Source organism: Saccharomyces mikatae (assembly GCF_947241705.1).
Source record: "Saccharomyces mikatae IFO 1815 strain IFO1815 genome assembly, chromosome: 14".
Taxonomy (NCBI): Eukaryota; Fungi; Ascomycota; class Saccharomycetes; order Saccharomycetales; family Saccharomycetaceae; genus Saccharomyces; species Saccharomyces mikatae.
Window position 1 is genome coordinate 342,715 of NC_079269.1, and position 22,776 is coordinate 365,490.

The window sequence follows — 22,776 nt, forward strand, 5'->3', positions numbered from 1 at the left end:
AGATAGTTTCAATAAATACGATTAAAAAAAGGGCCTCTTCCTCTCATTTCAACAACATCCCAGCTTACTGAAAAATCCCTTCGACGATTTATTACTATTTCTATCTTGCGTTGCGTTTTTGGCTTCCTGTTCGTCGTTGGTTGTTGGCTGCGCATTATATGGATACTTGTTAGTTTGACCATTAACATTTGTATTAGCAAACTGTTTAGATTTTTGTTGCAATTGCTTTTGCTGTTGCTGAGCATACTTTTGTTGAGTCTGTTGCTGATATGCTTCGTATGAAGTTGGATCGAGCTTGGATGTTTCTCTTTCCTCATCATAATGAGAATCACCTTGTTGTAATTGGTAACGATTTGCTTGTTGTTGGGCCTGAGCTTGTTGCAATTGCTGTTGTTGTTGCGCTTTTGCCTGGGCTTGGGCTTGGGCTTGGGCTTGGGCCTGGGCTTGGGCTTGGGCTTGTTGCTGTTGATTATAGTGGTGGTGGTCAGGTGATGAATATTGATGGTTTTTGCTTCTATGCCTTTTTGATTTTTCGTTTGGTGGATTTGGATGTCCATAACCGTGCAAGTTTGGCTTCTTGTTTATCGACAAATCCCAACCACGACCACCATTTAATTTCATCCAATCATATTGACCATCTGCTGCTTCGCCTAAATCATCCAGTACAGATAAAAGTAGCATACGGTAGCCTTCATAATCAGGAGTTTCCTCAAACGATAAATTTCTGACAATTTCCAAATACCTGCCAAATTGTATTGGTAGGCCCTGAGCTAAATCGTAAACGTTCGTTAACCTTTTCTTTTCACCGATCTTTTCGTATTTCTGCTTGTTATTTGGTGCTTTCAAACCTTGCCATGGTAATTGACCTCTCAAGAAATAAAAGAAAACATGACCCATCGCTTCCATATCGTCTCTTCTGGATTGTTCTCTACCCAAATGAGTATTTATAGACATATATCTTGCTGTGCCGCTTAATGATTTCTTTTCCCTGTATGGGATATGTTGTTTAGTCTTTGGATCACGATACTGTTTAGCCATGCCAAAATCGATTAAATGAACCTTGTTAGCATCTGATTGACCCGGTCTCCCAATCAGGAAATTATCAGGTTTAATATCACGATATATCAAATCATGAGCGTGCAAATCTTCAATTAAGGTTATCATTTGTACCGCAACTTGTACTACAGTTTTCACCGAAAATCTCCTTCCACACCAATCGAACAGATCCTCCAAAGAGGGGCCCAAAAGATCAATAACTAATATATTATGCAGGCCTTCTTGACCAAAATAATATGCTTGAGGTATACCAGGAGTTCCTGCTAAAATTTTATAGGTCCTATATTCGTCCTTTAGTTGTGGAGCCTCGGTTTTCCTCGGTTCAAATTTGATAGCCACTGGTAGCCCATTGATCATGTTTGTACCTTCGAAAAGCACACCAAATGAACCTTCACCAATTTTTTTACCTATCTTATAGTGCAATCCAACTATAGTAGAATCGTCGCGAGACTGTGAACCGGAATGAGAGGCGGAGCTGTTACCAGTGTTGTGGTTTAAATTTGAGCTGACGTGCAGTGAAGGAGGTAAAGTACCATTGACCAGTCTAACATTGCTACGATTAGGCATTTGTGAGTTCATTGTGTTAGAAATATTATTGACAGCTAAACCGGAGTTCGTTGCCGTTACAGGACTTTGCACTTGAGACATTATGTGAGTACAGTTCTGCTTAACTTTTTATGTTGCGTTTAGTAGGAATAACAAATACTTTGTCTATCAAAAATAATAAAAGTTTTTGAATTTGATCTGCACAGAAATACGACCACAACCACGTTCTTGAATCTCGAAAGAAAAAAAACAACGTCAAACGAAAGAATAATTCGTGAAAGAGACTCTTTTTTTCTGTTGTAAAAAAAAAGGTACTTAGGAATATATGCGGATTACAGAGGTATACAAAAAAACTCTATCTCATACACAATAACTTAAAATTGTTTTCTATTATCATGTTCTTTACTTTTCTATATTTTCCCTCCTGAAAAAAATTAAAAATTTTTCATTACTCATTTTGTGGAGACACCCACAGCCCACACTTTAAATAGGTGTCCTAACGTTCAAGGTTGATATTATCACCAAACTTGGCATAAAGGGCAGCCTTCAGAGCATCAAGACGAGCATCAATGTCTCCTTGTTTGTCTTCCAAAATCTGTATTTTGTTGTCGAGAGTTTGTGTGTCTTCTTCGAGCTGTGCGGTAACTTTGCTCTGCTTCATGAAGATGAAGAGTTCGCCCACCTTATATTGCACGGGCTCATCCTCATCAATTAGTTCGATTTCTAGAGAAACATCATCGAGATACTCCTTCTCCTGCCTCTGTAAAGTTAACTCCTGCGCGATGGTGTCTTTGCGCATGATCAACTTCGAGAATTCGTTGATCTTCTGCTGATCTTCAAAGGTCACTTGAGTGTTGTTCCTTTGACCCTGAGGTAACAATTCCATACTACTTCTCCGCTTGCTTATTGGTTTATTTTGTTTCTCTTGACTTCCGTAGAATACATAGCGTTAACACCTTCTACCTAGTTATCTTCTTTCAAAATTGTACGAAAAGCCGCCTCGGTCAGTCATGAAGGACGGCGGGATGTTCCTTCTAGTATGATTTAGATGAAAACATAGTGAGGTATGTAAATGTTACGAGAACGTTCAAAAGACATTAGTCGTACACAACTGAAATTAGGTCAACTTGTTGAGTCATTGTCGAATGTCCGAAGAAGTATGGAGTGGAAATCAAGGAATCCTGTCCGTATACGTGAGCAAAGCTAGAGACTTGCCAAATTTGAATAAGCTGGACAAACAAAATGTAATGCTTAGGTTACGAATAGCTCATATGACAAGAGCGAGTAACACATTACATCGCGCAGGTCAAAACCCTGTTTTTCATTATTTAGAAGAGTTTGAGATCACCCCAGAGATAAGGCCGCTAATGTACGTAGAGGTTTACTGTGATAGAAGGAAAAAATCGCCGTTGCCAATTGGAAGATGTGAAATAGATTTGTTAAATGCTATTAGAGCAGACCCCAAAGAGGGTTATTGTACCTGGTATGAACTGAAAAGAAGTGGGGATGAATTTGCGGGCACGATTTTCATTGAGTTAACATTCACTCCTAAAGTGGCCCGTTTGAATAGAGATGCCCTCAACAAAGAAATGGAAAGATTGGATTCATCTATGGCCATGAGACCGATACCACCATTGCCAACTGAATCAGAATATGATTATGTTCATGGCTCTACTATGAGACAAATTACACCACAGCGTGTCAGCACAAACCATGAGAACAACCCTGAGGGAAATTCCTACAGAAATGCGAACTTCTTCTCTATGTCATCCAAATCAGACACAGCAGTGTTAGTTAACGATGATGATCCCACAGTTTTGCCACCAACTTTTGCGGCTTCCATGGGCACAACCTCCACATTAGAAACTAACGACACTGCTATATCAAACACTTCGGATACCAAGTTCCATTTTGCCAATCTAAGAAAACTAAAAGAGAAGATAAATATATTTAAAAATCCCGATAGCTCGACAAACAACTGCCAAAATGAATCCAACAAAGTGGACATTGAGGCACTTCAAAAGGCCATTGGCGTAACATCCTTGTCTTACAGTGATGATGATAATGATGATGATAATAACAATAATAATAATAATGATAATAATAATGATGATAATGACGAAGACGGCGTACGCAAAGTTTTTTATTCCTCTAGCCATAGAGTTTCCCATAACTTCAATCAACCACCTTTGCCACCTATACCGACCAGGAATGAGACGTCTAATTATGTAGGTTCGCACAGTGGTCGTTTAGTTTCGACAGGTAGGGCCTCACGGCAAACTTCTCCTTCTTCTAGCCCACGTCCTCTTCCATCGGCCTTGAACTCCCCAAGGTTACCGCCTCTACCGACCAGTGTAAATTCCAACTTTAGTTCGAGGAAAAATTCAGTGTCACCCACAAGAAGAAGACCACCACCAAGGTTCAGCTAATCACAAGAGAAGAGCTATTGTTGTAATACTAAGATTTATATAGAACTAAAACTTTTGTTTTTTATCAAGAGATTTTTTTATTTTTTTTACTCTTATTAATATTCTAATATTCGTACATAAATTTGTTCGATCCTTACTGCTGATTAAAACCGAAAAGAATAATGCTAATTCTACAAATATTGTTTTGAAGGACATGCAAAATGATATATATTCTCAATTAAAAGGCGGCCTCTTCATTTGGTTCCTCTTCATCACCGTAATCATCATCGTCACCATTATTGAAATACTTTTCAGCATTATAATCATCATCGTCTTCTTCGTCTTCATCTTCTTCGAAATCATCGTCCGCCAAATCATCATCGTCACCTTCACCTGTTTTAGTTCCTTTTGCTGTTCCATCACCCGGCGAGACATCATCCACATCTTCTGCTAGTTCTTTTAATTTTGCCAACATAGAAAGTCCAATGTTTTCATCTTGTAAACCTGTACCAGTGAAAACATCATCAGCATTGTTGAATTTAGAGATGGCTAATAGTTTTTTTTTGTTGATCCCCATAACATTGTACAGTTCATTGGGGAAGAGGTTTAAATTATACGGATGATCATCAATGGAGATGCCTATTTTTCTTTTCTTTAGATATTTGTCGGAGTATCTTTCAATGCCGTCATTGGTATCGTCTTCGTCTAGAATTATATTGGTTTTGCGTTTACCGCTCTTGTTTTTGTCTTGTTGATCTATTATCAAATTCATTGATCCAGTATAAAATGGGCCGTCTTTGATAGTCTTCGCGAAATTAATATATTTTACCGCCAAAGATCTTTCCTTGTTTGTTATTGGCCCATTGATGGGTAGTGGAATAGATGGGAACTCTGTAATGTGATTCTTGCCCACGTCTCCGTAACCTAGCCCAAAGGGCAGATTGCTCATATAGTTATTACCACCGCCTCTACCACCACCTCTATAAGAACTCATATTTGATCGAGGAATGTGTTCTTGGTACTACTGAATTGCGATGCGTTCCTGCCGTAGTTTATTCTATGGCTATGGCGATGAGGATACTATTTTGTTCCGGTAAGATTTTTTTCATAATTTCTCTCCATTTTTCATCCAACTCGCGCAGGGGCCAAAAAAGATCAGAATGAACAGATGAAGTTGCATTGTCCGACGTGTGTGTGTGTTACGAAAAAAAAGGAAATGACTTATAGACTTTAAAAGAAGAGATTGAGAAGACATTCTCAGTCGATCATGTTGCAGTCAGCGTAAGATATTGCCTTGTACAGTGACGGTTATTGTGATAGGATTTTTATCAGATACTAGACTATTTTTTCGACATATAAAGAAACAGACTACATCTCATAGGTGCGAACTGCGTAACACAAATGCGCCTCGATCGTTATGATTGTGTCAAAAAATGCCCCTCAATACTGAAACAGGTCATGATGTTCTCATGGAGAGATCAAGCAATGCATTATTCTATTGCTGCATAACACTCTTCGACACTACACTGTATCTTTCTAAACTTTCTGCTTTCTGTGAGGAACGCATCATCTTGTTGTTTCTATACAGCTAAGCTATCAGCCATTTACCTCTGTATCGCAAGCCTTATTTCACGGTTCTTTTATTTGTCATCGTGCTTGAAGTGAGAGTTCAGCGGTGCGAAGTGAGAGCCATCGCCGTTCAAATTCATCAATTATTGCCCCTCACAAACAAAATTCAAGAGCACTAAGCACTCGCCGAAAATTTTCTTAGACTGTAAAAGCATGTGAACTGTTTTGACGTCCGGTACGATGCGACTAGTAACACTGGCAACGGTTATATTATTTTATCAAAAAACTACAAAAAACTACAAACAAAACTCTGTCACAATGACAAAAAAGGAACATACACATATACCGAGAACCTATTCTTCCAACAGCTCTTCGATATCAGCATCGCTGTCTGGCTCCATTCCCTGTTGTCTTTTCTTGGCCTCTTCCAGAGCGTTTTCAAATAACTCCTGTTGCTTTTTGACCCTTTTCCTAGTTTTTTTGCCCCAACCAAACGAAGTTGTTTTCGCAACTGCACTCTCATCCGGTCTATCAATTAGATCCTTAGACCTCTTTTCCTCCTTGTCTTGTTTGTCCTTTTCTACTTGAGCGGCCAATTGTTTCTTCGCCAATTCTCTCGATGCGATATTTCTAACAAGTAAATAACCACCCACAATTATCACCAATCTTATGAAATGTTTGTAGTCATAGTTGATTATTTTTGCCACCAAGGTCTCAATCCAAGTTTCTGCTACTTCAGACATCTCTTTCAATCACTTGAACAGTATTTCTCTCTTCATAACAACTTTTTTTCCAAACAGATCGCCGAACGTATATACAAATACAAAAATAATATGTTGACATCGGATGGAGATCACTAGCTAAACCGCCACCGCGTTAATTCTACACAAATTCAAATTTCATCATCGCTCTTCACGTCACAATGGACGTCATCTGTTTTAGAATCTTCGTTCTTGGGCAAGATTTTCACGGCTCGCGGACGTACAAATGAACCATGACCCGGTGCTACGGGCCCGAACAGTGTTACCCCATTTATGCACCCGTTGTTTTTGCCCGCGGCCTCTGAAAATTCTACACCGCACCACGTGCCCGTCGCGCCCAACGGCAGCGATCCTACGTACCTTAGTACGGCTCTTCGCGAAATGCTCCCGTGTACCATGACAGAGCAAGGGTGACCGATAGCCGCCATTAATTGCTCTCGGGCATACGCCTCATCCTGCTTTGTCTGCGCTGCGCGTTGGGTCTGTTGTGCAGCATTGAACCTACCGTAGCCGTGGGCCATCTTCCATCGTAACACGGAGTTCTCTCTTTGCAAATAATCCTCTTCGCTGATCGGTTGTGTTGATGATAGTTCATCCGCTTGCGTAGCCAGCTGGTTAGTAATCGATTGAGTGTTGGGGTCCGTAACAATCACAATAAGCTCCTCCTCGTCTTCCAGGAAGTTTGGGTTTTGATCCTCGTCTGAATTCCGGCCCCCTGTCTTTGTGCTGAATATCTCTTTATTATCGTACTGTCTTTTCACCACTATTTCCATATCATTAGGTTCTACTCCGGTAACGTGATACAACCGGTCCTTGAACTGTTCTAATTTAAGCGTTTGGGGGAATTGCTTCTCCGTATTAACCAACTCGCTCTTTATAACAACTCTGACCATCTTTTTGCCTTATAATCAATCACCTTCTTTTCCTTTTTTTTACTTTTCATTTCTTTTCTTTACAGTTGTTCGCTCTTTGTTCTTGTCACTTATATTTTCAATTACGACAATTTCTTTGCGAGCCGGAAAACAAAAAACAGGAAACGACTATTAAGCGCAAGCATGTATATGTGTGAACTAGTACAGTAAAAGAAAAAGTTAACTGAGAGAACGGCACTTTCCTGATCACACACAGCATCAAACAATAAAAAATGCATCAGAAACACTCCGTATGTTTTCTTTCGTATCTTTGTATATGATAATAGCCTCTCATTCTGAGTTTGCTTTACTAACATTATAATGACGACACATCTTTTTTCAACTAAGAAAGCAGAGAATAAACCACAGCAGCAAAGGAAAAAATTCGAGGGCCCTAAAAGAGAAGCTATCTTGGATTTAGCCAAGTACAAAGATTCCAGAATACGTGTTAAATTAATGGGTGGTAAGTTAGTTATAGGAGTCCTAAAAGGCTATGACCAATTGATGAATCTAGTTCTTGATGATACAGTAGAATACATGTCTAATCCTGATGATGAGAATAATACTGAACTAATTGCTAAAAACGCAAGAAAACTAGGTCTGACTGTTATAAGAGGTACTATTCTGGTGTCTTTAAGTTCCGCCGAAGGGTCCGATGTACTATATATGCCAAACTAAGTTAATTAAGATATTTCATATAAACTATCTTTTATAAGTTTAAAGAAAGAAGAAAACAGATCGTGGTGTGCTTTCTTTTTAATGTATTCTCAATACTCGACATGTGCATTACCTAGTTTGTCTTCTTTTTTTTTTTTCATGACATTTTACTCAAAACTAGAGGACAAAAAGTAAGAAAAAAGAAAAGAAAGTTCAATCCATTGTATAGGGGAAGCTACCCAGATACATCAAAACAAGATCACCTGTCAACCTTATTGAGGGAACAGATAGTTTATACTCACTAGCACCTCCACCATTTATAGATCTGCTTCTCTCCCATCACTATGAGCTATAATAAACCTACCTCTTCTACTCGTGTAGAATTTAAAAAAATAATTAACCTTACTCTACTATTCATAATCATAACATTATTGTTTCAAAACTCAGTAGGCTTCAAGAGGATGTTCCAAAAACTGTTGTCGTTGTTTTGCAAAAAAAGCAACCCAAACTCTGCCAGTAGCAATCACGAATCATTGCCAATTTTTTCGGAAAGCTTAATAGATTTTGATAATGTTAACATGGCCGATAAGACGAGGCTATTTCTTTTCCTCGTTTTCTCTTTCATCATTACTATACCGTTTATGGTATAAACGAGAAAAGTTTGAAGTTATCCGTTTTTGCTTGAAACAAAGTTCGAGACGACGATAGCGGCAACTATTCACGTACAGCGCATTGATAGTTTCCCTTTTCGTTAAGTGTATGCATTTGGCACCGTTTTTTTTTTATTTTGAAAAGCATGTAATTACTCTTTCCGGAAATTTACATGAAATGAACTCAATAAGGAACGCCCAACAATCATACGAAAATGAAACATGCATTTAAGAGGGAGAAAAGGCAAGAAATAAAAGAGCGGCAGTCATTATAATATCACTGAAAGTTTTATATAAAGGGCAGGTAAAACGCCAATTTATTTCAATACGATACTTCTTACTTTTCCATTTGTTCATTATAACCAATAAGAGCATTGACAAACTACTGCTTACAAAACAAAACAAGAAATATCAATGCAACCTATTACTACCACCTCTGCCCAAGCGGCTCAAAAGAATAAATCCTCTGAAAAGAAAGACAATTATATAATTAAGGGTCTTTTCTGGGACCCTGCCTGTGTTATTGCTTGATTTTACATTACAACTAAAATAACCCGAAAATAATTCACACTCTTTCTTCTATCACATGTTGCTGGCAAACTACTTTATTCGATTTCTCTCTTTATTGGCTCATTGCTTTATACACTTACATATTTATTTGTAATTATTTCTTTTAAAACATAGATGTTCTTATCCTATTTTCATTTTTTCGTGCTCTTTTTTCTATTTTTTGGGCAGGTGTTGGAGAAGAAAAAAGCCGCGTTCATTATTCTTCAATTACATTTTTTACCTTTCATTTAATCGTTACAAAACATATCTAAACATATATCTATTTCATAAATTCGTAAGTTCGTTAGTTTTATCACAAGAGTGAAAAAGTTTTGGACCAGTTTTCAAAAAACCAGACGACCCCACTATGTACGCTTTCAAATAATGGTTTTTCACTTGACTCAAGTCTGTATTATTTTCACCATTATGTATTCTAATAGGTAAATTATTCGTTTTAAAAGGGGGTGGCAGCGCTGGTTTGAAAATAATTTTACCTACCCACGGATGATCTTCTGCTAGAGGTTTGATACACCTTAATGAGTCCTTGATGTATCTCTTTCTTGAAACGAGTTGTGTGGTTGGTATCCACTTCGAATCTTCACTACACCGCTTTCTATTTCCATGTTTCAATGATAATCTTTTCGGAAAGTCATGATTTATACAAGCAGATACAGAAAAGTTTCTTGTACTGAATATTTTCCCATATTCGTGAACGTTCGTATTCCCACAACGAAGCCCATTTTCATTCAAATACATCAACCTATTAATGTCGTCATCCTCACCATAATCATCTTCATCCTCATCCACGTAGTTTGTATCGTCTTCGTCTTCTTCGTCGTCTTCGTCTTCATCGCCGTCACTTAACCTTTCTCCATGATTTATGCGCTTGATAGAATTTAAAATAGATGGCTTTCTCGTACTTTCAAATGGCGTGTCAGGACCAGTGACCTTCAACATTGACTGATCACAATGCAACGGATCCATGGGGTTTGAACTTGATCTGCTTCTGAAATTTTCATGAATGGACGATTGTGATGTTAAGGGGGAATGTGCTGTGGGGGAAAAGGCGGGGGATAAAACCGATGAATTAGTGTTTATTGCACTTCCATCGTCATTGATTTCCTCTTGAACGCTATTCAATTCGCTGGATCTCCTGCTTTGCCCAATGTTCATACTCGAGTTTTTTCTAGAACTAAAGTCTGTTTTGAAAAAATGCCTTAGTTTTGATGTAAATAAGCCACATACATCACTCTGAGAGCTTTTCCTTGTAGATGAACCGGAGTTAATAGTCCCGTCCACATCATGGCCGGCAGCAGATGCAGACGGAGATAGCAAACTGAAACTCCTTGATCTTGATTTATTGTTTGGGCGTTCGTTGGCGGTAGCGGCTTTTGTTACTACAGATGAGGTGTTAGATCTTCTTAGAATCAGACGATTGGAATGTAGATCATTTTTGCCACTATTGCTCTTTCTTTTATTACTATTTTTGTCCTTTTTCTTATTGTTCTGTTTGGATCTTCTCGTTCTTGGATGCCTTCTTCTAGGAACGCTTCTATAGGTGGGAAGTTCTCTCAGTTCCAGATCCAATGATAATGATATGCCCATGTTCAAATACATAGCCCAGTAGATCAATTCATCCACATGAGAAAACTGCACTAGAAACTGTTGCCCCTCACAACGCATTCTCAAAACAAAATCTCTGGAAGAATAGTCTACAGGTAGACCAACTTTCGCGCATTGCAGGGAATAACTCTTGAAGAGGCGCTCGTTTGATAAAAATCTGGTTTTATCTTGCGCTATCTCCCTGCATATTCTTTCCTTATCATACTTGTCAAATTGATAAGTGGAATTTGTGGTGAACGCATTCAATAAGGACCGGGCTGGATGATGACGGTCACTGGCATTCTTTGAGTGATGAGAATGGTCAAACATATCACCACCACAATAGTTCTTAATATTTATGGTTAACGAATCGTCGATAGAGAAAAAATTTATTTGGGTGGAGTTTATCTGAAGAATAAAGTTGTTCCATAATCTGGAAGTAGCATTCTCAAAGGGCGACAACTTCTCCATCTTCATAGACACCACGGTGTAGTATTCCACAGACGGCGTATAACTTGGAGGTTGCACAGAAGTCAGGCACGGACAACAGTGCTCATATATGGGGTACCTAATGACTTTTGATGGATTAGCGAAATCATAGCATGGAGGTTCTGCAGGATACGGATCTATACAGTGAAGCACGTTGTTGTCGCCTACTCCAGCACCTAGCCCAGCTCGTGGCTCCAATATTTGATTCATGATATCCGTGTCAATATCTGTTATACTATCGATATAGTTGAAAGTCTCTTTCGGAAGCGGAGAATCCAGGATGGAAGCACTGGTATTGCTAGAACAGAAAAACTCCTCGCCCATAGAGATGGTTGAGGTCGTTTGTGAAAGCTTCAACCCACCACTATCCATACCATCATGATCTGCTGTCATTCCGAAGATACTGGAGGTCATTTTCCTGGATAAGCCTGTCTATCTCCTCTGCAGTATGAGAGCACAACACAAAGCAATGGTTACTTTTATTTTCTACAAGTAAGAATCTATGTCCGCATTTACAAATAGACTTTACCAAAACACTCTGCAGCAAAGCAAGAAACTGCAACCGAAGAGATGAGACGGCATGCTGTATATATTAATGAAAAGTATTGCATCTAAGTTTTCCGTTTTCTCTATCCCTTGGCGTAAGACAGAATGTATGCATATTCAGAGACTTTTTCACGATGCCTGCCCCCCACATTTTCTTACTTGATCATAGAACAGATCTATTTCCTTTGCGCAGGGGGAGGGGGGGTGCATGGGGGAGAGAGAGACCGAAGCAGTCAAAAAAACAAGCTCAAAAATAATGGGAGCAAGTGCCAGAGAAACGGCGCGGAGGGGTATGGTGCAGCCAGCAAGCACAGGGTAGCGAAAAACCGCGGCGGAAAATTTTCTGGTGTATCTTTAGATTGTTATTCTCCGTGGGCGGATTTTGATCTTCCGGATCCGCTGATTATACCCGTACGTGAAGGTCCAGGTGTTACTGATGTACGGGTAACAAGGACACCACATTATTCCTCGTAGAGAGTGAGGTATCCGGTTTCGCACCTGCCCGGAAGCAAAAGTCTTGTGTTCAATGGAGGTTTCGAACAGTTCTGTACCTGAGCAACGAGATAATAACAAGGTCCATACGGGCCGCTATGTTAAGGTTGGCACTTGGAGATGTTAAACTGAGAGAGTGCGCGTAATCTTGAATAAAGGCGTTTATAGCATGACTATAATCAACCGAGAACAGGGTCGATTATTGGTTTTTATGTACATAGATAAAGCGAAATAACCGGGAAAGGGTGGATATTCTAATTTGGTGTGCACAGTTATAGGGCAGAAGCCTTAAAGTGTGGGTGTTTTCCATTAGTTGAAAACTAGAGTAGCGTCATTCTGTGAAGTTGTAACGTTTATAAGGAGCCACACAGCTTGTACGTGAGAATGCAGGGGCATTTGTGTAGTCTACATGACATGTATGGTGTATACGGATTGAGTTCTCTATTTTCATTATAGAATTCTCGGCGGTTATTGAACTGTCCTTTACATTTTTTATCATTTTTCTGTACACTATCATAGTCTGTCTGGTGCATGAAGATGAATTAGGTTTCGTGAAACATGTGAATGTTAGGGACTCGAGTACTCCAATGTTAAGACTACGTCTACTTTCGCGGTCACGGAACAAAATTGGTGAACTGTTGGCTGATTAGTGCAATATGTAGAACCTACAGAATGATCTCCAACAACGGATTGACAGAGCTAAAGAAAATGATTGTGACTAACGTGATTTATTACCAGTGCCACTCATCTCTTCCACTTCATACAGTGGCGTGAGCTCCTAATCCCCGTTTGTGCCAAAAAAAAGCCATCAGGAACAGTCCAATTATTTCTGCTAGTCATTCGAACTCTTGACCTAAACCTTTATCATCAAGAGTTTCGCACGAAAAGCAAACAAGTTATTGCACCCACCACCTCTATGGTTATGCTCGCCATAGAGTCTATTTATACTAAACTGGCAAGATGTAGATAGTTTACCATGCGCCAAGTATTGTTGACTAATAATTAGCTGTAGTCCCCCCCATCATTTTCCGCATTTGACACGCTAAAGTCTACGCCCCCTAGCATAGATAATAACGTCCTCAGTTTTCAATTTCCTTTATAGTCGGCGTCATCGATGTCTGCTTCGAACTCATGATAGTCAAAGTCATTGCTCTTAGAAATGACGTGGTTCGTGTCGTTGAGTATCGAGAGTTGGTTTCCAACTTGCTTTCAAGTAGTCATAGCGAACGATCTCAGCTTGGTGCTTGGTTTCTCTATGTGCATACTGGGCTGTTTAAAAAGGAAGCACGAATGGCCTGGCTTTTAGATAAGATAAGATAAGGAAGAATGGGTTTTTTTTTTTTTTTTTTTTTTTTTTGATAGCAGAGCGATACCTTCGGGCACTTCTTACTGCTGCTCCCGCCTATCAAGCGTTTCCGGTAATAGCAAAAGGCAGATAAGATAAGAAAGGTAGAGCCTGTTGTTTCCCTCGTGAACAGATTCAATTGCTGATGCATTGACGAATACTGAGCTATGTGAAGACCCTGTGCCTTATCAGTGTACCAGGCGGTGCAAGAGTCGTTCATTCCAGGCCATCTCTCTTCTTTATATATAAGCAGCAGCAGTTGCACAGATGACAAAAAAGTAGTGGCTAATGGTGTTCATTCGTATAATCAAGGCTTCTTTTAATTATAATTCTTCTTGAACAGTGAGTTAGTAAAGGACTTAAAAAGAACATTAGGCCTATAATATAACATCAAAAATGTCCTACAATTTTACAGGTACCCCTACAGGCGAGGGGACAGGTGGTAACTCATTGACGACTGACTTAAACACGCAGTTTGATTTGGCTAACATGGGGTGGATCGGTGTTTGCGCAGCCGGTGTCTGGATTATGGTCCCAGGTATTGGTCTATTATATTCCGGTTTGTCAAGAAAAAAACATGCTCTATCACTGCTTTGGGCCTCTATGATGGCATCCGCAGTGTGTATTTTCCAGTGGTTCTTTTGGGGATATTCACTGGCTTTCTCACATAATACTAGAGGTAACGGTTTCATTGGTACTTTAGAATTCTTTGGGTTCCGTAATGTTTTGGGGGCTCCATCCAGTGTCAGCTCACTTCCTGACATTTTGTTTGCTGTCTACCAGGGTATGTTTGCTGCTGTCACCGGTGCTCTAATGCTGGGTGGTGCTTGCGAAAGAGCAAGATTATTTCCCATGATGGTATTTTTATTTCTATGGATGACTATTGTCTATTGTCCCATTGCATGCTGGGTTTGGAATGCCGAGGGCTGGTTGGTTAAACTAGGTAGTTTGGACTATGCTGGTGGTTTATGTGTCCACTTAACCTCCGGTCATGGTGGGTTAGTTTACGCCCTGATATTGGGTAAGCGTAATGACCCTGTTACACGTAAAGGGATGCCTAAATACAAACCACATTCCGTCACTTCTGTTGTTTTGGGTACAGTTTTCTTATGGTTTGGTTGGATGTTCTTCAACGGTGGTTCTGCAGGAAATGCTACGATACGAGCATGGTACTCTATTATGTCTACAAACTTGGCCGCTGCTTGCGGTGGGTTGACCTGGATGGTTATCGATTACTTCAGATCTGGTAGAAAGTGGACTACAGTTGGTCTATGTTCAGGTATCATTGCCGGTTTAGTGGGTATCACTCCAGCTGCTGGTTTCGTTCCAATTTGGTCCGCTGTTGTTATCGGTGTTGTCACTGCTGCAGGTTGTAATCTTGCCGTTGATTTGAAGAGTCTATTGCGTATCGATGATGGTCTAGACTGTTACTCTATCCATGGTGTAGGTGCCTGTATTGGTTGTGTGTTGACTGGTATCTTTGCTGCTGATTACGTCAATGCCACTGCAGGCTCTTACATCAGTCCAATTGATGGTGGCTGGATAAATCATCATTATAAGCAAGTTGGTTATCAATTAGCTGGTATGTGCGCTGCATTAGCCTGGACTATTACCGTCACATCCATATTGCTACTAACTATGAACGCCATTCCATTCTTGAAGTTGAGATTAAGCGTCGATGAGGAAGAGTTAGGTACTGACGCTGCCCAAATTGGTGAGTTTACCTACGAAGAATCCACTGCTTACATTCCAGAACCAATCAGGTCAAGAACATCTGCTCAGATGCCACCTCCTCATGAGAACATTGATGACAAGATAGTCGGCAACACAGACGCGGAAAAGAATTCTACGCCTTCTGACGTGTCTTCCACCAAGAACACTGACCATATAGTATGAAGGTATACTCTACCAGACTTTGGTTTTTATTATTTTTATTATTTTTAATATTTATGTAACGTTTCATTCAATAATTTAATTTTTAATATGCACTATTTCCCTTGCAACGTTCCAGACTGATAATGAATCCTTTTTGTCTATATGAGAAGTTGCTTGAGCGGATTTGCAGTAGACTTTCTTTCAAAAAGTCTATCCTACACATACTGTTGATAAAAAAATAACACACGCTTTGCCGACGACTACTGATTTTTATTGCCTATAGGAGATATAGCGGTGTGGAACCATGAAGACAGCCTTAATGTACTTTTTTTCTTCTTTTCTCTAACTTTTACTTTTTCTTTTCTTTTTTTTTTGTTGGTTGTTTGAATCCTCGAAAGTGCACTGAAACGTCGCAGGAATCTGACCTCATCGCAAGTTACCGAAGATTGAAAATTTGACATAAAAGCCTTAAGAAAATCACATCCTTTTCATTACAGTAGTCAACAAGCAAGTATATGTTCTTAACTTTACTTCCAAAAAATAGTAACTTTTATTAGAACTAGGAAGACAGGGGAAAAGAATGGTTTCTAAAGAGTTTTTGCAAGAATTGCCAAAGTGTGAGCACCATTTGCATTTAGAGGGTACTTTAGAACCAGATCTATTGTTTCCATTAGCTAAAAGAAACAACATCACCTTACCAGAAGGTTTCCCTAAATCCGTTGAAGAATTAAACGAAAAATATAAAAAGTTCCGTGATTTACAGGATTTTTTAGATTACTATTACATTGGTACCAACGTCTTGATCAACGAACAGGACTTCTTTGATTTAGCATGGGCTTATTTCGAAAAAGTTCACCAACAAGGATTGGTCCATGCCGAAGTGTTTTACGATCCTCAATCTCATACTTCTAGGGGTATCTCTATAGAGACAGTTACTAAAGGTTTCCAAAAAGCCTGTGACAAAGCTCTGGCTGAATTTGGGATTACATCGAAGCTCATTATGTGTTTGTTGAGGCACATTGAGCCAGAAGAATGTTTGAAAACTATTGAAGAAGCTGCTCCATTCATCAAGGACGGTACTATTTCTGCTTTGGGATTAGACTCAGCTGAAAGACCATTTCCCCCAAATTTATTTGTGGAATGTTACCAAAAAGCTGCCTCGTTGAACGAAGATCTAAAATTAACTGCACATGCAGGCGAGGAAGGCCCTGCTCAATTCGTATCTGATGCTTTAGACTTGTTGCAAGTTACAAGAATTGATCATGGTATCAATAGTCAACACGACGACGAATTACTGGATAGATTGGCTCGTGATGAAACCATGCTAACAATTTGTCCTCTCTCCAACGTGAAACTGCAAGTAGTTAAATCTGTTTCAGAGCTACCACTGCAAAAGTTCCTTGACAAGAACGTTCCATTTTCTTTAAATTCTGATGACCCGGCTTATTTTGGTGGCTATATCTTGGAGAATTATATCCAAGTTTCAAAAGATTTTCCACATTGGGACCATGAAACGTGGGGTAGTATTGCCAAGAACGCCATAAAAGGTTCCTGGTGTGAAGAGAAAAGAAAAGAAGATTTGCTAAGTAGGGTGGATCGCGTGGTCGCTAAATATTCTCATTAATGCAATTTACGAGGTATTCTGCTAATTTCCATTAAAAGTTGTTCTTTTCTTATATCCAAAGCATGCTTTCGTGAGTCTATGTCACTAAATGTGCACAGAGGACGTCACTCAGCGTTTAAAACCTTCTTCCCTTGATCTTTTTGCAATATAGTATACAATGTAAACTACGTACGTATTTATGATGGTTTTACAAATTTTTTAGAGTAGTTATTCGTCTACTATTCGGTTTTTCTAAAACTACATTTCGAAAACTAACAACTTCCATTCTAAATATCAATTGCAGTAGGTAAAACAGTAGTGAATTACCTCTGATATCTACTGACATAGTTTCCACCCTTAGGGCCTTGAGGAAGTGCCTGAGTATTACTCTTTCTATTCGTGTTGTATCTTTGATTTTCATTTGCTCTGCGGGTGTTACTGTTGTCTCGTGTATTTCTATAATCTTGTGTTTGGAATTTGTTTCTATTTCCATCGTCCTTCTTGAACCTCTTGTTTGGCTTTTCCTCATTCTCTGAAGACATATCGTGCTTGTAAGGCGAAGATTGATAAGTATTAGCCTTATTGCTTTCTTGAGATGGCTTTTCCGGAAACCGTAATTGTGACCGTTGTGACTTAGTTTTATTATATTCTTCACGCATACGGTTCTCCCTCTGGTCAAAGCTCTCACCTCTGTCAGGGCCAGTTGGCCTTACTGATTTGCTTTTGTCACTATATGATTTATTTTTATTCGGTCTGGTGGGCAGCTCCGGCCTTTTATGTGAGTAACTATTGATTGACTTACTAGTCTTCAGTCCTGAACGATCGTTACCTGAGCCTCTATAGCTAGAATTACCATATACATCTTTAACCCCAGTATTACCACCATATCTACTTGACCTTTTGGTATATTCAGAAGCAGGAGTTTCAGAATGTAAGTTAGTTGTATTTACATAAGGCTCACGTAATATGTTCTTGATATGCCTTTTGAGAGTGTCAATTTTTTCTGCGAAATCTGGGTTCTGAGGGTTTTGAATGAGTGTTCTGAAATACCTCTCAAATATTTCCAAGATAGAATTTCTATAATCAAAAATTGGCATATTTTTTTTGGATAATTTTTTCAAATTCCAAGCCTCATTGTCGTTCTCCACAAGAGAAATAGCTTTGTGTAAATGGTTGGTAGCCAGGTAATGGTTTATGTCATCCAGATGCCTAGTAACTTTAGAATATGGCCATTGCCTGCTGGATGGCTTTGTTGGTATTACAGGTTCATCCCGTGAATAAGTGTATCTCTCCTTATCCGCTCCAAAACTGTCGCTCGCGGCACTTTTTAACGAATCATTTTGAAGTCTTTGAGATTTATTATGCTCCAGTTGCTTTCTTAAAGCCATTTGTTTTTGTTCGTTTTGGCAAGCTGTTTCATAATTCTTGATCTCTTCTAGTTCCATTTCATGTGCTCTTTTTTGTCTAGCTTCCTCCTCAGTTAAGCTACAGAATTCATCCAATTCTAAAGCGTTCTTCAATCGTGCTTTCAAATGGCCTATCAGTGCACTGCTTGGTAATTTAATATCCTCTCTTTCTTCATTTACCAAGTTTTCCTCTAAAGTTGTGTAAACCAATTGAATATGTGTTTTTATAACTGGGAAAACGCCCGTAACGTGCTTCATAAATTCGATACCATTTCTAATAGACATGTAATTTTTCTCGGATAAAAGATCAATAACTTGCTCAGTAATTACAGAATGCCATTCATAGAGCTTACGAGAAGCTTGATCGTTGAAATCACCACTCAGCCTCATTTTCTCGAGTTCTTGCAAAACATGAGTGAAAAAGAGACCTAAATTACCTGCTTCAGAACTAGTGCAGCAGAACAACAACGTTTTCAAAATATTTGAAGTGATAAAAGTGTTCAATATTGACATCAAGTTTTCTGTACTAAAAGCCGTGAAAATAAAGTGCGAGGAAAAAAGAGCATCAGAAGGGGAAAATAAAACTCTTGGTACAACACAATTTTGTAAAAATATTCTTATTTGGTCTTCCTTACAATCTTCGTTCCAAGTATTTGATTTTTTAGAAATAAATTCTGCAGTTTTTTTAAAAGCTCTTTGATGTGAAATTCCAGTGAGTAAAATATCCTTGATTTGGTTCTGAATCAGGTGTTTTTTTCTATTTGACATGTGGTCCGTGTTTTCTCCAGAGAGTGCGTTCTTGCGTTCATCATATAGTGATTTATCAAAGTGAATATCATATAATGAAAGCCTCCAGAAAGTGGTAAAAAGGTCTTTCGACATTTTCGTTAAATCAACATCGTTAAACTCTGCACCTTCAATCATTTGATCAATGGAAAAATTCTCGTTTGAATTTAATTGATTATCCAAGTAGTCTCTCCATATGTGGAAAGCCCACGGTGTCGACAAATGAAATCTGTTAGTCAATTCTACAAATGGGAGAACGTTCTCTTCAAATGCTTTCCCTTTCAAACAATGTTTAATCAATTCAATAAATGACCATAACAAAGTATTCATTTCATCACATCTGGTGGATAATATTTTGTAATGGGAATCTTGTGTATTTGCCTTCAGATTTAGAGAATACAACAGAAGAATAATTTCAGAAATAGCATTCTGATCAGTAAAAAATGAGGTTAGTCTGGACGAAATGACTGAATTATCATCTCTGAAATCATATATCAAATGCCTTGCACATTGCTTCAACGGTAATCCTGAATTCAGCATCATTAATTGTTTCACATTAACTTCATTCAAATCTCTGATACCACCAACAGTAATAATCAATTCCTTCAAAATGGAAACAGCTATAATATTCCCATTATGCAAAGTCTTTAGAATATAAGTTATAATATTTGAGATATCCATATTAGGGCAACTCTTGGCGAGACCTGCAATAAATATTGACAGCCTCTGTACCCACATGGCCTGATTAACTCCATCAAATTGAACAGCGGGTCTACTATAAGTTAAGCGCAATAACAAAACAAATTGTAACACGTCATATGCAAAATCATTAAAATACTTCGTAGTATAAACAACAAGCTCAGAGACTTTATCGTAATTCTCAATCTGTTTAACCGCTGGTACCAATGAAGCCAATGGATTTGTGGAAATTAATTTGGCAAATCTTCTGGATTCTTTTGCTATGGTGTCAATACTCAATGCTTTTAAAATACTCTTAGCTTCTCTTTCCGTTTTATTGAAGCTTACTTTAATTGGCAGATTATCTTCGGATAATTTTGTCATCATTTCATTGTAAATAAAGTATCTTTTCTCGAATGGAAAAAGTTTCATGAGTTCGTAAACTTCCGATGTGGCAATTGGATTACTCTGTAATAGTGATGTGGCGGGAAAAATGAATTTCCTCACATAATCTATCCACCTATCCACTGCACTCTGCAGAGAATCAAGTCCCTGTTTCTTTTGAATATCAGCTACACCAATACGAGCAATTTTACTCAATAACGTGGGAACCTTTCCCAAATACGGACCAATGATAGATAAATAGGTATGAGAATTTTCGAAAAGGTCATCAACGGAATCAAAGGGATTTAAACCAGAATTCCATTCAGAATAATAGAAAACATACCGTGAATTCAATTCAAGTGATTCAAACGGCTCATGTGTTTTATATTGATGAATCAATCTTAGTTTATGGGCTAAAATACCATTATCTATGCGAGTTACCATCAAAGCAGCTGTCATATCGGTTGACTCACTAGAAGAAGTCATTTTTGTATATAATGGATTCAAAAGATATTCAAATATTCTGCCAAAATATTTCGATAGAGATTCACTAACATAGAGAAGCTTCGGATATTCCTTGAGCACGTAAATAACAGGAACGAGACAACCATGGACGAGTAAACGTTCCAAAAATTTTATTTTGCCAAATGACAAAATATCCTGTTGAGATTTGTCCTTGTCTTGCAAGTCTACTTCATCTTTTTGCGCATCAGGGATCTTATCCTTGTTATTATCATCATTATTCGCAGGAATGGCACTGTCTTCGTCTGTTTCGTTTTCTGTGGAAAGGGCAGCTGCCATAGCTAAGGGATTTTCTATACCTTTAGTAGATTCCTCTTCTAATTCAGTTTCCAAGTTTTGAGTATATTTCTGTAAAAATTCCATCTCTGGTTGTACATTATCCCAAATAGAATAGAAATTAACAAACCCGGCTTTTACTAGGATGCAACACATGTCCAAATACTGTTGGTAGTTTTCCATAATGACTTCTTCGTTGCCTTTTGATAAATTAAATGAAATAATGTTAGCAGCAATCATGTTACCACCTTGATTGAGAAGAGAATAATCAGAATTATCAGCCACATGGCGAGAAGGCCAAAAATCTGACTTTTGTAAAAGAGCAATTAGGAACTCATACCCTTCCGTGATAAACTGACTGGAGACGTTCAAGATAACATCCAAAGAACGAATGGAATCCAAGGAATATTTACCCATAATATGCTGAATGTCTTCCAAATATGCTGGTACTTTGAAACAATTGTCAGGATCATAATATGCTAATATTAATAAGGTTACCAATTGACCATAACCCACAGAATTCTCTACCAAAAGGTTATACTTCTTCAGCTCGTATTTTGATTTTTTCAACAAATGTCTTAGTAAAGCGGTTTGTTCCCTATTCAGCAACTTAGAAGACATCCAGCCAAATTTGAATAATTCTTCATGCAGTGACGGTATTAGCTTACATAATGATATGGTGTTTGAATCGCTCACATTTGGGATGGTGCTTGAAACGGCAATAAACATTTTACCAATCATGGAAGCCTGATCTACTTGCTTGTTATAATTTACCAATCCTTCAATAAATAGCGAAATATCACTAAGCTTGAGAGGAGAATTATCATCGCCTTTATTTATGAAATCAAACACCTCGATAAACAGATCTCTCAGCCATTCTTCCTTCTCGTCGTTCGACTCCAACGCAATAAAGTCAGAACAAAGAGCCCTTGATCGTTCAGGCCAGTTCTGTACCGTTTCTTTTGTTAGAAAGATTGCCTCGTTTAGGGAGTCTGCAGATATTACTTTCTGAGAAAGTGTATTCAATTTGGAAAGTACTGTCTGCTCTGTCATGAAGCCCTGTATATATATTAATAAGTGTATGTAACTGCTGTGACTGTTACTTTTTATTCAGCTTCAGTCAAAGACAACAAATGCACCACTCTATAATTTATACAGTACCGTTCACTGCTAAATCAACATATATCTTGTGCTTAGACTCTCTCATATTAAACAACCATTGAAGAAATAGCGGAAAATCTTAAAGCGAAGTTAAGCGGATTTGTCACCCGGGAAGAGAAGAATAAAAGTCTTCCCATGAATAAATTGTAGACACCAGATAATGTGGTTACATCGCATACTTAACAAAAGTAAGATCAAGAGCAAAATGGTATGTTACGTTGTGTTATGCTTTGGTTTTGATTCGAATTGATTTTGTGATATGGTACTAACTACGCTTGTGGTCAATGTGCAAGCCCGTGCGGCTTAGACATAATATTGATACTCTTAACAGTCAGAGAAGCAAAGGCAACTAAAATTGCAAAAGATATACAAACAGAAGTACATAGGACTAGGGGATGAAAACTCTACACAAGAACAGTGGCAAAAAAACGTGAGGAACGACACATTGAACTCTTTGCAAGCCCACTCGGCATCCCTGGAATACGTTTCATTGAGCCGGAGAGA

The 22,776-nt window shown here is 38.5% G+C and overlaps 13 protein-coding genes across 13 annotated transcripts; 6 read left to right on the forward strand and 7 right to left on the reverse strand.

Moving 5' to 3' along the window:
- Positions 1 to 48: 48 nt before the first annotated feature.
- YCK2 (serine/threonine protein kinase YCK2) lies at positions 49 to 1,704 on the reverse strand (the record flags this gene model as incomplete). The annotated part of the gene is made up of 1 exon (XM_056225242.1): positions 49 to 1,704. The coding sequence occupies one exon, from the start codon at positions 1,702 to 1,704 to the stop codon at positions 49 to 51; it is 1,656 nt and encodes a 551-aa protein (XP_056079080.1).
- Positions 1,705 to 2,098: 394 nt separating this feature from the next.
- On the reverse strand, positions 2,099 to 2,488 carry GIM3 (tubulin-binding prefolding complex subunit GIM3; the record flags this gene model as incomplete). The annotated part of the gene is made up of 1 exon (XM_056225243.1): positions 2,099 to 2,488. The coding sequence occupies one exon, from the start codon at positions 2,486 to 2,488 to the stop codon at positions 2,099 to 2,101; it is 390 nt and encodes a 129-aa protein (XP_056079081.1).
- Positions 2,489 to 2,747: 259 nt separating this feature from the next.
- On the forward strand, positions 2,748 to 4,031 carry INN1 (Inn1p; the record flags this gene model as incomplete). The annotated part of the gene is made up of 1 exon (XM_056225244.1): positions 2,748 to 4,031. The coding sequence occupies one exon, from the start codon at positions 2,748 to 2,750 to the stop codon at positions 4,029 to 4,031; it is 1,284 nt and encodes a 427-aa protein (XP_056079082.1).
- Positions 4,032 to 4,248: 217 nt separating this feature from the next.
- On the reverse strand, positions 4,249 to 5,004 carry RPC31 (DNA-directed RNA polymerase III subunit C31; the record flags this gene model as incomplete). The annotated part of the gene is made up of 1 exon (XM_056225245.1): positions 4,249 to 5,004. One exon carries the CDS (start codon positions 5,002 to 5,004, stop codon positions 4,249 to 4,251), a length of 756 nt encoding a protein of 251 aa, XP_056079083.1.
- Positions 5,005 to 5,932: 928 nt separating this feature from the next.
- Positions 5,933 to 6,322, reverse strand: PGA2 (Pga2p; the record flags this gene model as incomplete). The annotated part of the gene is made up of 1 exon (XM_056225246.1): positions 5,933 to 6,322. One exon carries the CDS (start codon positions 6,320 to 6,322, stop codon positions 5,933 to 5,935), a length of 390 nt encoding a protein of 129 aa, XP_056079084.1.
- Positions 6,323 to 6,471: 149 nt separating this feature from the next.
- On the reverse strand, positions 6,472 to 7,233 carry ALF1 (Alf1p; the record flags this gene model as incomplete). The annotated part of the gene is made up of 1 exon (XM_056225247.1): positions 6,472 to 7,233. One exon carries the CDS (start codon positions 7,231 to 7,233, stop codon positions 6,472 to 6,474), a length of 762 nt encoding a protein of 253 aa, XP_056079085.1.
- A 339-nt stretch (positions 7,234 to 7,572) lies between these two features.
- Positions 7,573 to 7,929, forward strand: LSM7 (Sm-like protein LSM7; the record flags this gene model as incomplete). Its single annotated transcript, XM_056225248.1, has 1 exon — positions 7,573 to 7,929. One exon carries the CDS (start codon positions 7,573 to 7,575, stop codon positions 7,927 to 7,929), a length of 357 nt encoding a protein of 118 aa, XP_056079086.1.
- A 323-nt stretch (positions 7,930 to 8,252) lies between these two features.
- Positions 8,253 to 8,558, forward strand: SMKI14G1780 (uncharacterized protein; the record flags this gene model as incomplete). Its single annotated transcript, XM_056225249.1, has 1 exon — positions 8,253 to 8,558. One exon carries the CDS (start codon positions 8,253 to 8,255, stop codon positions 8,556 to 8,558), a length of 306 nt encoding a protein of 101 aa, XP_056079087.1.
- A 414-nt stretch (positions 8,559 to 8,972) lies between these two features.
- Positions 8,973 to 9,089, forward strand: MFA2 (mating pheromone a; the record flags this gene model as incomplete). The annotated part of the gene is made up of 1 exon (XM_056225250.1): positions 8,973 to 9,089. The coding sequence occupies one exon, from the start codon at positions 8,973 to 8,975 to the stop codon at positions 9,087 to 9,089; it is 117 nt and encodes a 38-aa protein (XP_056079088.1).
- Positions 9,090 to 9,392: 303 nt separating this feature from the next.
- On the reverse strand, positions 9,393 to 11,612 carry MPF1 (Mpf1p; the record flags this gene model as incomplete). Its single annotated transcript, XM_056225251.1, has 1 exon — positions 9,393 to 11,612. One exon carries the CDS (start codon positions 11,610 to 11,612, stop codon positions 9,393 to 9,395), a length of 2,220 nt encoding a protein of 739 aa, XP_056079089.1.
- Positions 11,613 to 13,977: 2,365 nt separating this feature from the next.
- On the forward strand, positions 13,978 to 15,477 carry MEP2 (ammonium permease MEP2; the record flags this gene model as incomplete). The annotated part of the gene is made up of 1 exon (XM_056225254.1): positions 13,978 to 15,477. One exon carries the CDS (start codon positions 13,978 to 13,980, stop codon positions 15,475 to 15,477), a length of 1,500 nt encoding a protein of 499 aa, XP_056079090.1.
- Positions 15,478 to 16,036: 559 nt separating this feature from the next.
- Positions 16,037 to 17,080, forward strand: AAH1 (adenine deaminase; the record flags this gene model as incomplete). The annotated part of the gene is made up of 1 exon (XM_056225255.1): positions 16,037 to 17,080. One exon carries the CDS (start codon positions 16,037 to 16,039, stop codon positions 17,078 to 17,080), a length of 1,044 nt encoding a protein of 347 aa, XP_056079091.1.
- A 302-nt stretch (positions 17,081 to 17,382) lies between these two features.
- Positions 17,383 to 22,164, reverse strand: THO2 (Tho2p; the record flags this gene model as incomplete). The annotated part of the gene is made up of 1 exon (XM_056225256.1): positions 17,383 to 22,164. The coding sequence occupies one exon, from the start codon at positions 22,162 to 22,164 to the stop codon at positions 17,383 to 17,385; it is 4,782 nt and encodes a 1,593-aa protein (XP_056079092.1).
- Positions 22,165 to 22,776: the final 612 nt, after the last annotated feature.